Source organism: Trichoderma breve, chromosome 6 (assembly GCF_028502605.1).
Source record: "Trichoderma breve strain T069 chromosome 6, whole genome shotgun sequence".
Taxonomy (NCBI): Eukaryota; Fungi; Ascomycota; class Sordariomycetes; order Hypocreales; family Hypocreaceae; genus Trichoderma; species Trichoderma breve.
In genome coordinates this window covers 3,083,195-3,096,256 of record NC_079237.1, presented here as the reverse complement: position 1 = coordinate 3,096,256, position 13,062 = coordinate 3,083,195, and the positions used below count along the sequence as shown (strand labels likewise).

General features: G+C 47.6%; 3 protein-coding genes across 3 annotated transcripts; 2 read left to right on the top strand and 1 right to left on the bottom strand.

The window, feature by feature from the left end:
* Window positions 1-46: 46 nt before the first annotated feature.
* On the bottom strand, window positions 47-1,968 carry T069G_09842 (heterokaryon incompatibility protein (HET) domain-containing protein; the record flags this gene model as incomplete). Its single annotated transcript, XM_056177052.1, has 3 exons — window positions 47-889; window positions 944-1,336; window positions 1,405-1,968. 3 exons carry the CDS (start codon window positions 1,966-1,968, stop codon window positions 47-49), a joined length of 1,800 nt encoding a protein of 599 aa, XP_056025530.1.
* Window positions 1,969-2,679: 711 nt separating this feature from the next.
* T069G_09841 (uncharacterized protein) lies at window positions 2,680-4,486 on the top strand (the record flags this gene model as incomplete). The annotated part of the gene is made up of 2 exons (XM_056177051.1): window positions 2,680-4,092; window positions 4,151-4,486. The coding sequence occupies 2 exons, from the start codon at window positions 2,680-2,682 to the stop codon at window positions 4,484-4,486; spliced, it is 1,749 nt and encodes a 582-aa protein (XP_056025529.1).
* Window positions 4,487-10,894: 6,408 nt separating this feature from the next.
* Window positions 10,895-12,930, top strand: T069G_09840 (coenzyme A transferase domain-containing protein; the record flags this gene model as incomplete). The annotated part of the gene is made up of 6 exons (XM_056177050.1): window positions 10,895-11,174; window positions 11,320-11,604; window positions 11,670-12,267; window positions 12,339-12,456; window positions 12,516-12,737; window positions 12,796-12,930. 6 exons carry the CDS (start codon window positions 10,895-10,897, stop codon window positions 12,928-12,930), a joined length of 1,638 nt encoding a protein of 545 aa, XP_056025528.1.
* Between the last annotated feature and the right edge of the window lie 132 nt (window positions 12,931-13,062).

Genomic DNA, 13,062 nt, shown 5'->3' with positions numbered 1-13,062 from the left:
GATGACCGCAGAGATAAAAGACTCATACTAGGTACGTCGCGTCCCATCAAACAACTTCAAGCATCTCATCACATAGTCTTCCCTCGTCAAGCATCTCTACCGCCTCCCCATTCATGAATCCATGTATATAACACTCTCCAACAAGTAAAAAACGGTGAGAGTCCAGACAAGGACGAAGACAAAACGGCATCTTCCCGCCAAAGAGCACGCATATAATGTCGCCCTCCTCCATGACTTGAGGTCCCATCACGTAGTATCCCCTGGTCGTTCGTGCAAATCTTCGATTGCTTGATGCGCCAGTCGCCGCACGGCTCCATTTCAGCGCGTCTCCCTTCTCGGCCAGGCGATGCAGCTCGGGAGAGATGGTCGCCTTGTCGACCGCGGTGGTGAGATAGGCAGCGCTATGTCCAAGCCATTCTTCATGCCGGATGGCGCCGTAACTCTCAGCGGCATGATCTTGCCAGTAAATGGCCATGCAGCCGTTGCTCAGTGTCTGAACGTAGGCGAAGAAGCTGCTGTCTTTGCTATCGACGTATTTTTCGTCGAGACCAAAACCGTTTGTGTTGCCGCAGATGTCCATCCAGAGAGACTCGATTGCGACTCGCTTGGTGTTTCCTTGGTCGGATCTCCTCTCGTGAAACGCTCCCTTTTCTAATGGAGCAGAGCAGTTCTGGATTGAATCGATTCTGATGCCGCGAATGCTGAGCACCTTTGGGACTGATGCGCTGACGTGAAGATCGGGCTTCTTTGAGCCGCAGGCGCGGTGCTGGCTAGTAGGTTCAGACATTATATGTCCATGACGAGCCCGCCAGTCCGGTGTCCAAGATGGCAGTGGCATTTTGCGCTCTTGCGTCCTTGAAGCTTCAGTTGAGGAGGGGAGGTTCATGTGCTGGACTGCCCCCAAAGTAATAAGAGATTCATTATCTCCGGTCAGGGCCCTCACAGCAACGTCGACATAAACTTCCTCAACTGATTTCATGTAGTCCGCCTTCATCTCCTTCAGTTTGCTATTCTTCCCCTTACGAATAGAATAGTGGCCCAGCATGGCAAATACCCGATCCCGAGGATCCGTTACTTGCAAGTGCCCTGCTCGATGAAGTTCATAGATGAAGCTGAACCGATTGTCGTGCCGACTGGGGGCGGCGGGTTCGATGAAGCGGCGATAGAGATACTTGATGGTTGACGTCGCCACCTTGAACTTTACTCGTATATGATGGTATTCTGCAAGTTCCTCACAGACTTCGTGCAGTGTTTTCCACTGCATTTCTGCTTCCCCCCAATGTAGGGTTGCAGGAGCTCTGGTGCCGATTTCTTGAACGATCCAGCCACGTCGGAACTAACCATAGCAATCTCAGTACCGATATCCTGAACATGAAGTAAACAATTCGGGCTAGAATAGCTTACCCACGGGAGAGCTGTTATGTGTTTCAAGGGCATCCAGTAATCGACTACCTGTTCGGACAAACTGTCTACATGACGGGCGGCATGTTCACTGTTGTTAACGAGCAGCTCAGCTAGCCTTCGTACAAAGTCAAAGGCCTCTTTCGCCAGATTCTGCTCATCAAGGCCAAGCCAAACCTGTACGTGACTCCCATTCCTGTAGATCTGGTTCATAAACTGCACCTGCTGCGACCTCTCTTCATTGTTGAGCTGATCAATGCAAATCTGATCCGCCCACACGCGTCGGGATCCAGTCCGCCTTCTGAGCCGTCTCAAGGCATTGTACAGACTAGCTGTAAGCCTGAGCCGTGCAGTAGGGAGAAATATCTCGTGCGTGAGATTCCCGTCGCCCCAGACATATGAGAGAGGTTCATAAACACCGGCATCGTCAACGACAACAGACTCGAGAGAACCCCTAAGCGGGTCCTCGGGATTCCCACCGTATAGCGTCAACACCCTAATTGTCCTGTCGGGCAAGGGAGTGTAGCTGTAAGCACGTGGACCGGCTTCAGAGACTAGATCGCCCATCTTCCCGATGTCAAAAAGTCTGGGGGAGATAATGCTGGTCCAACCGGGAATAAAGATTTAAATTAACTGCCTTGGAGACGTCTTTTTTAAACTTGTGCCTAAAGTATTGATTGATCCATCTAATAGCATCTCAGTTCCCGCGTTTGTCGGCCCGGTCGGGCACCAACCGTTAGACTAATGCATGCATATGCCTGTGGTTTGTCTGTATCATCAACACTAACGGCATGTCACAATCTGTTCCCCATTCAATCCAATTCGTGACGCAGCTGTCATGCATGTTGGCCCAATAGGACGGCGACAACAAGTCAATTATCATGTACTTCACCGAAGCTGTTCAATCATAGGTCATTCTCCTCGTGTCTCTTTGTCTTGTGACCCGTCTGGCATTTTCAGCAGCCATGTGTATCAGCCCAATGAGGAGGCAACGGCAAGCCTCATTGTAACCGAGCCAAAAGTGCTGCATCTAACCACTGAGATGTGTTTAATTTATCATGTCCGGTCAATGGTTTTGCCGAGAGATCCGTACTACGCAACAAGTGGGAAAACAACCGAATCAGAGACATATTTAAGAGTGTGGCCGTCGATGTTAATTAAAATCTGAAAGGGTACTCTACCTCTCACTACATATCCCGTATACATTAACGCCATCATTCGAAGATCTAAATTAAACAACCTCTACGAATCAAACTACTGTAACAAATGGGCCCCGCCATGTCCAAAGAGGACAAACTAGATGAGCTCCTCAAGGAACTCAACGGAATCTACGATCGCGAAGTTAACCAGTACCGGCAATGTTTGAGTGCCGTGGCAGAGGACCTAAACCACGTCCTCGCCCAGGACAATATCCGGCATCTCCCAATAGCCGCTCGAGTGAAAAGCTGGGAGTCCATCAATGGTACTGCACGGCGCCGACAGAAGGACCGTCTGGCCGCCCAAGAAATTCAAGGCAAGATGATTGAACAGAAAGAGAACTGGGAGGTTCAATTTGATAGATACAAAATGGACAAGGAGGAGATTGGTTATTTCAAAACTGTGAATGAGCTCGAGCTTGGCTTCCACGACATGCTTGGCGCCCGGATCGTGCTCTATTTCCCCAGCGACACAAAGAGGGTCCTCAAACTTCTAAAGGATGCGGGCTATGAAAATGGCAAGGATCCCAAGAAAATGGGGGGTCCGGCAAATATGAGGATCCTGCGAAAGCTTCACGCGAAATGGCTGGATGCGTCCGCGCCTGCGGCCGCGACTCCGAAAAAGAAGGAGCCGGACGACGACCTCGACACTGATGGCTTGGAGAAACAGTTTTCGGGATACGGCGCTATACACCTGGCTCTCAAGATACCCAAGAGACTGCACCCGCGAGATCTGACAGAGACGGAGAAGGAAATCTGGGAGAAGAAGGTGGTAGAAATCCAAGTCGGCACAGTCATCATGCATGCCTGGGCCGAGGTCGAGCACGACATCACCTACAAGACCCACGGACGCGAGGTGACGCAGGATGAAAAGGCTGTTTTAGATATCCTCAACGGCCTCGCCATTGCCAGCGAGGTAGGCTTGCGTCGCTTCCGATCACCGCCGTCCTCGACGTCGGCTGCTGCTGAGGACGTCGAGGAACTGCAGGGTTGGATGCACCAGTTCTACATCACCAAGAACCGGGACATGCCGGACGAGTGGCTTGACCTAGATCAGCTTTGGGACTTTCTGATTAAGCGCAACCATAACCAGCGAGACAAGTTCCTGCATTACGCCGAGGTCGCCTGGAATATTCTCCTGGTGCACGAGAAAAAAGAAGGCATCGACCTCGACCACGTTTTCCCCTTCATCATGATGCACCACCATGTGCCGGTTCTTGTACTTGAACAAGGCCGTCGCATCAAGGCAGAGAAGGAGGCTGCTGAGAAGAAAGCTGCAGAGGAGGAGGAGGAGGCCGACTCGGAGCGTGGGGCGTCGAGCCCGACAGATGTGAAGAAGAAGAAGGAGAAACACAAACACCCATTAACAAGGGCAGATAATAGAAAAATAGTACACCTTCTCGAGAAAGCTAACGACAAGGATCTGGAAGAAATTGCGAAACTTTTGAGACAGTTCAAGATGGCAGCAGGTAGTCAGGGAGAGTCAGAAGGAGAAGTAGGTTTTCCTCTCTTCAAGTTGTACGAATTCGCATGGCTAACAGGTGTTGAAACAGGAGTACCTGGGAGTCATCAGTCTAAAGGAGTGTGAATCCCGTATTGCTTCTGATCCAAAGTGGCTGGACAAAGTTCGAAGACGTTACGACGAGTGGATTTTGGAGGAAATTCCGCCACATGGTCGTTGGGCGACGTTTTATGCAGAGTCGACCGAGCTTGGTTTCCCGATGAGGACTGTTCAGCGGATGAGTCAAGATGATTTGTCGAGGAAGAGTCGGGGTGAACAGTTTAGTGACTGGATTAATATGCGATGGGCTCGGTGTGGGCTTACGTTGGAATACATGGCTCCGGGCATTAGCATGATGTTGGTTTTGAAGCATTACGGGATGTTTTGATCAGTAGTGTTTGGGTTTCTCATCTGTAAGGGAAGACTAACAGGTGGCGATATACTGGTACAGTGGGTAGCTCTGGAAAGGGGCAAGTCCTGCTATGAGAGTAAAATAGCTAGTAAAATACTCAAATGATTGGTGTTACTAATGAACCGGAACTGAAACTGGAACAATAATTTCTTGATACTTGAGGAACGCATCTTTGAACTAGCCTGACCAACACGATACGCAGCCCAGAGACCGACCAATGTAAGGACCACAGAGCCCGTGCTGAATAGATCTCAAGAGAATAAACTCGGATACAGTTGAGTTCGAAATGAGTATTCGCCTTTTCCATTATAAAGTTTCTCTCCTCACGCACCAACGTTGTGGAATTGTGGCTAGTACAGTGCGATGTCCTTCTGCTGTTGCAGTACAGTCTTGATTGCAAGTCTTTGGATAAGTGTCTCCTGAGGTTTTTACCCTTGGCATGCCTGTATATTTTTAGCCTTTCAAGCCTACTTTTTTTTTAACGTACTAGTATGTATTGCAGTTGTTAGAAACAGTTATTCTTTATTCCAGTTTGTCCTTTGGTCAAGCGGCGGTCGCTCAACCGATCTGACTAGCTGCATTATAGAAGCGGTTATTACGTACCACCTTCCTTGGCGATTATATGTCGAGGAAGGGGGACCACAAAAATGGGGTTCATAAAATAAATAAGTGCATACATGGATCATATAAGAGTATTTGCGAGGTGTGTAGCAAAGTGTAGCGCAGTAGAGATATGCGTACTGTGTCTGTCTGTATGCTGATCAGTCCTTCGCACCCTTTTTTTCTGATCGCCAGTTGGCCGCGTCGTGGCAATATGGAAACATAACCGGTTTCATTTTTAACTGGTACTAAACTATAGAAAACCGCATTATTAGTACTCGACCTGATTTACACCCAATGGTAACTGTAGCCCCAAACACAGCCGATACATTTGGTCGATACTCGGGAGGTAACCAAATCAGGGGCTTATTATCTTTCATGATCCATGTTTTATCAGAGCTTATGCTATAGTGATGAAAGCCTGTATCTGCTGATAATACTTCAGGCGGTGTATTTATAATAGATGCGCTAATGTTCAAGACTCCAAGATCAGTAATAAGATGCGAGTCATCTGCTGCGTCGAACGCTATGACTCCATCAGACCAACTATTCCGAAAAGTCTGAAGACAAACGCCTGAATTTACATCCCAGATTTGGATTGTTCCATCAGTTGAAACTGTGGCAAGTCGCTGACTATTGGGTGAGAAGACAGTTAAATCCCGTAAATGATTATAGCTCTCAAGGATGTGCAGACAGGCACCTGACTTTGTATCCCAAATCCTAATTGTATCATCATATGAGCCTGAGGCCAGCAGCCGCCCATTAGGTGAGAAGAAAACGGAATATACGCCATACTTATGGTCTTCTTGAGTTTGCAGATAGTCCTCTGACTTTACATCCCAAATTCTGACTGTATTATCGTCTGATCCTGAGGCGAGGTGCTGGCCATTAAGCGAGAAGACAACTGAGGTTATCGAGAGATTATGGCCCTTAAATGTCCGCAGACAGGTGCCTGACTCTATATCCCAGACTCTGACTATACCATCATCTGAGCCGGAGGCGAGCTGCTGACCATCAGGTGCAAAGACAACTGAGTTTACCCCGTTTAGATAATCCTCAAGGGTCTGCAAACAGACACCTGAATCTATATCCCAGACCCTAATTGTACTGTCAGATGAACCTGAAATAAGTCGATGGCCATTAGGGCAGAAGGTAACTGAATTAATTTCGTCATCATGGCCCTTAAGAGTCTGTAGACAGGCGCCTGAATTTATATCCCAGACCTTAATTGTTTCATCAGATGAGCCTGAAGCAAGCAGTTGGTTATTAGGCGAGATGACAACTGAGTATACAGGTTTCTTATGGCCTTTAAAAGTCTGCAAATAGGTAGACTTCATATCCCAAACGCTTACTGCACCATTGGATTCACCAAAAGCAAGTCGGCCATTCCTTGAGAAAACGACTGATTTTACCTCGTAAGCAGAGATTTTGGGGGCCTGTAAATAAAACGAGCTTTCCTTTATATCCCAGACTTGAATCTGATCATATAAACCTGAGACAAGTTGCTGGCCGTCAGGCGAGAAGGCAATTGATAATACTAAACCATCGCACTCAAGGGTCTGACAGGAACCTGAGTTTACATCCCAAATTTTAATTGTCCCATCGAATGAACCTGAAGCAAGCCATTGGCCATCAGGTGAGAAGACAACTGACGTTACCCAGAAGCTATGACCCTCAAGGATCTCTAGACAGGCATCCCAACCTGCTTCAACAGCTGGCTTTAATAGCATCCATGGCGGCTCTTCATCCTTGAATATGTTTCGTATTTCACTCTGGAGAGGGCTAAAGACAAGAGCAGACACGTATACTTGGAGGGGCGCAGATTCAATCCCCCGTTTATGCCGAAAAATAAATCGTCTGGCATCTTGTACCAAACTTAAAACTCGGCTTCGGGGCGTTTGCTCCTGCTCTAGTTAGTATATGCATATAGTTCATTTGATTAGGTGGAAACTAACCTCAAGGAGGTCTGTAAGCCTTGCTATTGCAAGGACGCCTTCTGACATACAATGTAGAAGACTTAACGCCTCTAGCCAGTGTAGAAAATGATGGCGCAGGAACATATCAACTAAGCCTCCTACTTGAAGAGCATCCTTCATATTATGACCAATATTGCCGTCACAGAGGTGGTCAATCCAGTAGACGCATGAGTACCGTACCGCGATTAGGGGATCTGGGTTATATAGTTGGATTTGGTTGACATGATATCCAGGAGTGCCCAAGCAGTATATATCACGTCGTAACGTGTTATGCATAAGTTGGAGCGATTGAGAGAAAATAGCATAATGAATATCGCTCTGGCTAGAAGCGGAGATAGTAGACCAGACCTTGTCTGTAGTTAAGTATTCTTTCGCTGATTGATGCACAAAATAGATCGTATCATTACGGATGGCGAGAAATGAACCACAGAGACGTATTATATCTGTAAGTGACGCGATGTCTTCTGTAAACTCCTCAGGGCATCGAATAAGAGAATGAAGTTCATGTGAAGTAATTGGCCGGTAAACAGTCGACACTATAGTGAGGACTTGCTTGCAGAGAGACACATCTCTATCGTCGAACGATTTGGGTATCTGGTCTAGCATCCTCTCATAGAGAGAATCAAGGCCTTGTGGATAAGATTCAAGCTTCTCGAGCACCCTCCCGCTTCTGTAATTATTAAGACTCTGACACACTAAGGCAACCCAAAGAAATGTATTATCGGCTCGAGAAACTAATTTTCTTTCGATGGTTTCCCGTGTGATATCATTATATCCGTGCTTTTGCGCCAAAAGATCTACCTTGTAATGGACATAATTTTGAACAGCGGCAGAGATGGAATGTTCATTCAACTCAAGGCAAAGTCCAATACTCTGCTTTAAATTTTGAAGTTCAACCTCGATGCTGGGCCAGTTGCGACTTGACACAATCCACTTAGCGTAAGAAGTCGAGGAAATCTCCCTGATAAGGTGAAGAAGGCTTAGAAGTCCCTCTGTACACTCATCGAGAGCGTCGATAAGCAAGACCACATCTTTAAGACTAGGGTCATCAAGTATCGACTTTAATATCTTGGACAGAGCTGTCCAGGCATTCCTATCTTCAAACAGCTGTTTGCCTGCGCGATCGTACTTCTCTCGTACGTGAGATAAGAGAGAGGGTTGTTGAATAACAAAGCTGTAGATAAGACCCCGCAATACAGCCGTCGCGCTTCGTAGTCCTGTTTCAGTTGCCTGGCAAAAGAAGTATGATAGCTGGAGGCGATATGCTGTAAACTTCTCTAGTTCGTTGATAATACCACATAAAAGCATAGTCTTTCCTTTGCCAGGGTCTCCTTTAATCCAGAGTAGCCGACACTGCGGATCATTCAGCCACATCTGAAAGTCGGCATGTTCCAATATCCAGCAGTATGAGTCCTTAAGCAGATTGCCTTTGGTTTCCTCAATACGCGTTTTGTCATCGCGGGGATCGGTGGTTCGTAAATCTACTAGACAAGGGTCTGCCTGACTAGGCGCGTGGCTGTCGTGGTTGTGGATATCGCCTTGATAAATTCTAACATTATTGCCAAAAGAATTGTTTATTATACCGCGAGAATGTGGCGTTGTTGAATTCATTATAGTTGAAAGACTCCGAAAGCTATAATGTCAAGTCGTTAGTAGCTTTAGTAGGAACGAGGCATTGGGTGCAGACTTGAGAACTATATAACGATAGCAGCCAGCTTAACCCCTCACCCTATAAAGATATTGGTCATGTGATCGCCTCGATACTGGATTCTCCGAAAATTCTAGGCAGGCAATCCGATTTTGTGTTTGATCAATTATACCAGAAGCAAGATTTAATTACACGATAATAACAGAATAATTTGAATATAATTACTAAAGATGAGATAGGCTGATCGCACTTGTTTTACTTGGCTGTGCTAGCGTGTATCGTGGCTCGTCAGGAATACTAGTAATTCATTACTCCACTCCGGTATTATGAACTCAGTTTCACACGTTGACATAGTATAGTCACTGAGGGTGGCGTCTGTTTGCCTAACCTATTTCAAAGTACTCGAATATCCCTTATCGAGAATACTAGCTTGCCTAACCAGCTCCACGTGCGATCATCATATAATGATATTGCTTCGCCCGAGTGAGAGACCAGCTTCTCGTTAGTGTAGGACAGTGCTATGTTGATATATCTTTCTTAGGTAGGTATTTTTCTGCGAGTATCGCGCGGTCACTGCAGCTGCATAACGCCTGCTTGGACTATTTCGGCGGGCAATTTTTGTCGAATTACACTATTAATGAGTTTTGCCGCAATGTCGCAGGTTACAGAGTCATTATACCTGCTGGTGATAAAAAAAAAAAAAAAAAAAAAAGGAGCCTGTGCTGGCGCTTCTTCGTGGCATGAACTGGCCAATTGGTTGCGGCTTCCCTGACGACATATTAATGACAAGGTATCAATTAGCAACACCTAACATCACAAGTAAAGATCAAATTCCGGCTCTTGATATCGGATGGCATTTATTCTGAGGGTACGGAGTACGAAGCTGCGCACGGTATCAACCACAGTACACCAGAGACATGGTCCATGCAGAGATAAATCTCACATTGACAAACGTGGACACTCGATTCAGTTGCTACTGTACTCATTTCGGTTTCAATTGTACCTGAAGAGGCCTCCTGATTGTATTCAAGCCTGCGCCGGACTGTTTTAGCTAATGTAGTTTGTCTTTGCGATCTACAAGCGACTGACTGACGCGATAACATCTGTGCGCTGTTTAGCTTTAAAGGAAACTCACAAACAACATGGCGCAGCTCGTGAGCGTTGTGCAGTCCAATCGCCACAAAGCTGAGACGAGGACTAGTAAATACTAGCTGGTAGGTTAAGCACTGTCATCTTCCGCGGACATTCCATCCTATGTATGTATCTAAGGAAGTGGAACTGTGCAGGACATCCGTGGAGATTAGACTGGCGGTCAGATAAGGAAGCTTACATATGCATGTCATGTTATTATGGGATACAATGCAACACAGCTGTACAAAGCAAAAACACGGGGTCCCCGTGTTAATGCAAGTGTTTCTTCAGGATGAATGTGGAGATATGGGGCGGCGACGGGGTGGCGATGTTTTGCGGCGAAAGGGTCAGGTACCCTAAGTGCTTAGGGTTAAGAAGAGCATCACTTGAGTATGAAACGTATGGCTGTCCAACGTGAAGCGTGAAGATGGATGTTTGCTACCATGAAGACCGTCAAAAATAAGTATTGAGTCTCTCAACCAACAATCGACAACCAACAAAAACGACAACGAACCAACCAAACCAGCAACTGCACATCACCAGTGACATACAATTTCCTCGCCACAACTTCAATCATGATTTCACACAATTATTTTGTTCTAGAATCCCAAAAGTAGACTCCGATCGCGTAGGTTTCCATTTTCTCGCACATTCCAAATTTTAATTCGCCTCTTTTTTTGCTTAGGTACGTCATAAGCTCCGGCAACTCGCTCGGTCCACCACGGTAGCTTCCGGCTGGCCGGCCGACATGGGGCAAAATCCGAATGATTTCCGCTTTTGGAACATTCACATTGCCGAACCGAACAAGATATAAAGAAATGCCGGCCACAAAGCTTTGTCGTTGGTTGTTGGATCGATGAGATTGTTTCTTAGCTAGTAATTAAATCACATTCTTTCTATTTCATTGTCTCTTTTATCATCTATTAGTCGAGACATCAGGAGCTCATAACTCTCACTCGCTCTCACAGTAACCGGAGTTTTTATCTTTATTTTTTTCCACTGTCCTGCTTATTTTTAGCTCCCTGCACAATGGCGACGCTAATTCGGCCAATGCATCCGAAACTCTTCCTCCCCAGAGCCTCAACGAGACGATCATTCATCAAGCCCGTCTCTGTGCAGCTCTTCCAAGCCTCAAGAACCGGTCCATCGACAAGGCGACTCCTTTCAACGACTGCGATCCGCTTGTCTCAGGCACAGACACAAGTCCGACCAAAGTCAAAGGTCTACGAGAACGCCGATGTCGCTGTGGCGGATGTAAAAAGTGGATCGACGGTTCTTAGCTCTGGATTCGGCTTGTGTGGTATTGCAGGTATGTGGTTGTGTGACTTCAATTTGTATAAGCTCGTCCATTGGGATTATCTCGTGATTCCATGTGCCCACTCTATGGCGAGACAAATTGATTAAAATAACGTGATGAGCATGATAGACTAACAATCTTCGTTTTTGGGAATTAGAAACCCTCATTCAAGCGTTGCATCGTCGAGGCCGCGAATCGCTGCACTCGCTCACTGCCGTCTCCAACAATGCCGGTCTCGAAGGACGTGGTGGACTCTCCAGCCTAACGGAGTCTGGGCAGATCAACAACCTTATTCTGTCATATACTGGAGGCAACAAGGTGCTCGAGAAGGGATACATTGATGGCCAGCTGGCTGTCGAGCTGTGTCCTCAGGGTACTCTGGCAGAGCGCTTGAGAGCGGCTGGAGCAGGCATTCCCGCGTTTTACACACCCACAGGAGCTCGTAAGTTTGTCACTTTGAGATGCCATCCTACTAGGTGTATTGCAAACTAACCCATGACCAAACAGACACCCTCCTTCAAGATGGCGAGATCCCCGTCCGCAACAACCCCAACGGTGGCGTTCCCCTCGAAAAGGGCCACCGACGCGAAACCCGCGACTTCAACGGCAAGCTGTACTTGATGGAAACCGCCCTCCCCGGCGATGTCGCCATCATCCGCGCCTGGAAGGCCGACACGGCCGGAAACTGCGTCTTCCGCCGCACGACCCGCGCATTCGGGCCCCTCATGGCCAAGGCAGCCAAGCTCACCATCGTCGAAGCCGAAAACATCGTCCCCGTTGGTGAAATCGATCCTGACGACGTGCATCTGCCCGGAATCTTCGTGGACAGAGTCGTCAAGGCGACGGTCGAGAAGCAGGTTGAGACGCTTAAGCTGAGGGAGCCCGAGGGCGAGGCAGAGGCCACCGGGAATGGCAAGTTGGAGCGCAAGAGACGCATTGCCAAGAGAGCGTCTAAGGAGCTCAAGGAGGGATACTATGTCAACTTGGGCGTTGGTATTCCGACCATGTCCGCCAACTTTATTCCCAAGGAGAGGACGGTGTGGCTGCAGAGTGAGAATGGACTGTTGGGCATGGGCCCTCACCCGACGCTGGAGGAAGTTGATCCGTAAGTTTGCCTTTTCTCTACTTGGTGATGAGATGAAGAGTATCAGTTTCTAACGAGTCGTGTTTAAATAGTGATCTTGTCAATGCCGGCAAGCAGACCGTCACCTTTGTGCCCGGCGCCTCAACCTTTGACTCTTCCGAGTCCTTTGGCATGATCCGCGGCGGCCACGTCGATGTTTCCATCCTCGGCGTAAGTACACACAAATCCATTTCTACGACAATCACAAAGCTAACAACATCTCTTCACAGGCCCTCCAAGTCAGTGCTGCCGGAGATCTCGCCAACTTCATGATCCCAGGCAAGCTTTTCAAGGGCATGGGCGGCGCAATGGACCTCGTCGCCAATCCCGAAGCCACAAAGGTCATTGTCGCGACGGAGCACCTTTGCAAGGATGGATCGTCCAAGATTGTGCAGCAGTGCAGCTTGCCGCTGACTGGCGCGCGATGCGTGAGCACCATCATTACAGACTTGGTATGTCTGTTCTCAAGCGATGAAATATGTACAAAATGCTAATATTTTTGCGTGATAGTGTGTCTTCCAGGTAGACCGCGAGAAGGGTACCTTGACGCTCACCGAGCTGGCACCAGGTGTCACCGTCGACGAGGTGAAGAGCAAGACAGACGCGACTTTTGCAGTCGCAGATGAGATTGTAGCTATGGAATAAGCTGTGGAAATGGGAAATAATCGAAGGGGGAAGGATATACCCGCGAGCACAAGCATGGAGTTTTTATTTTGGATGAATCGGGGTTCGGCTGTCCTATGGATATAGGGCGCATGGTTAGCATTTATAGCATTT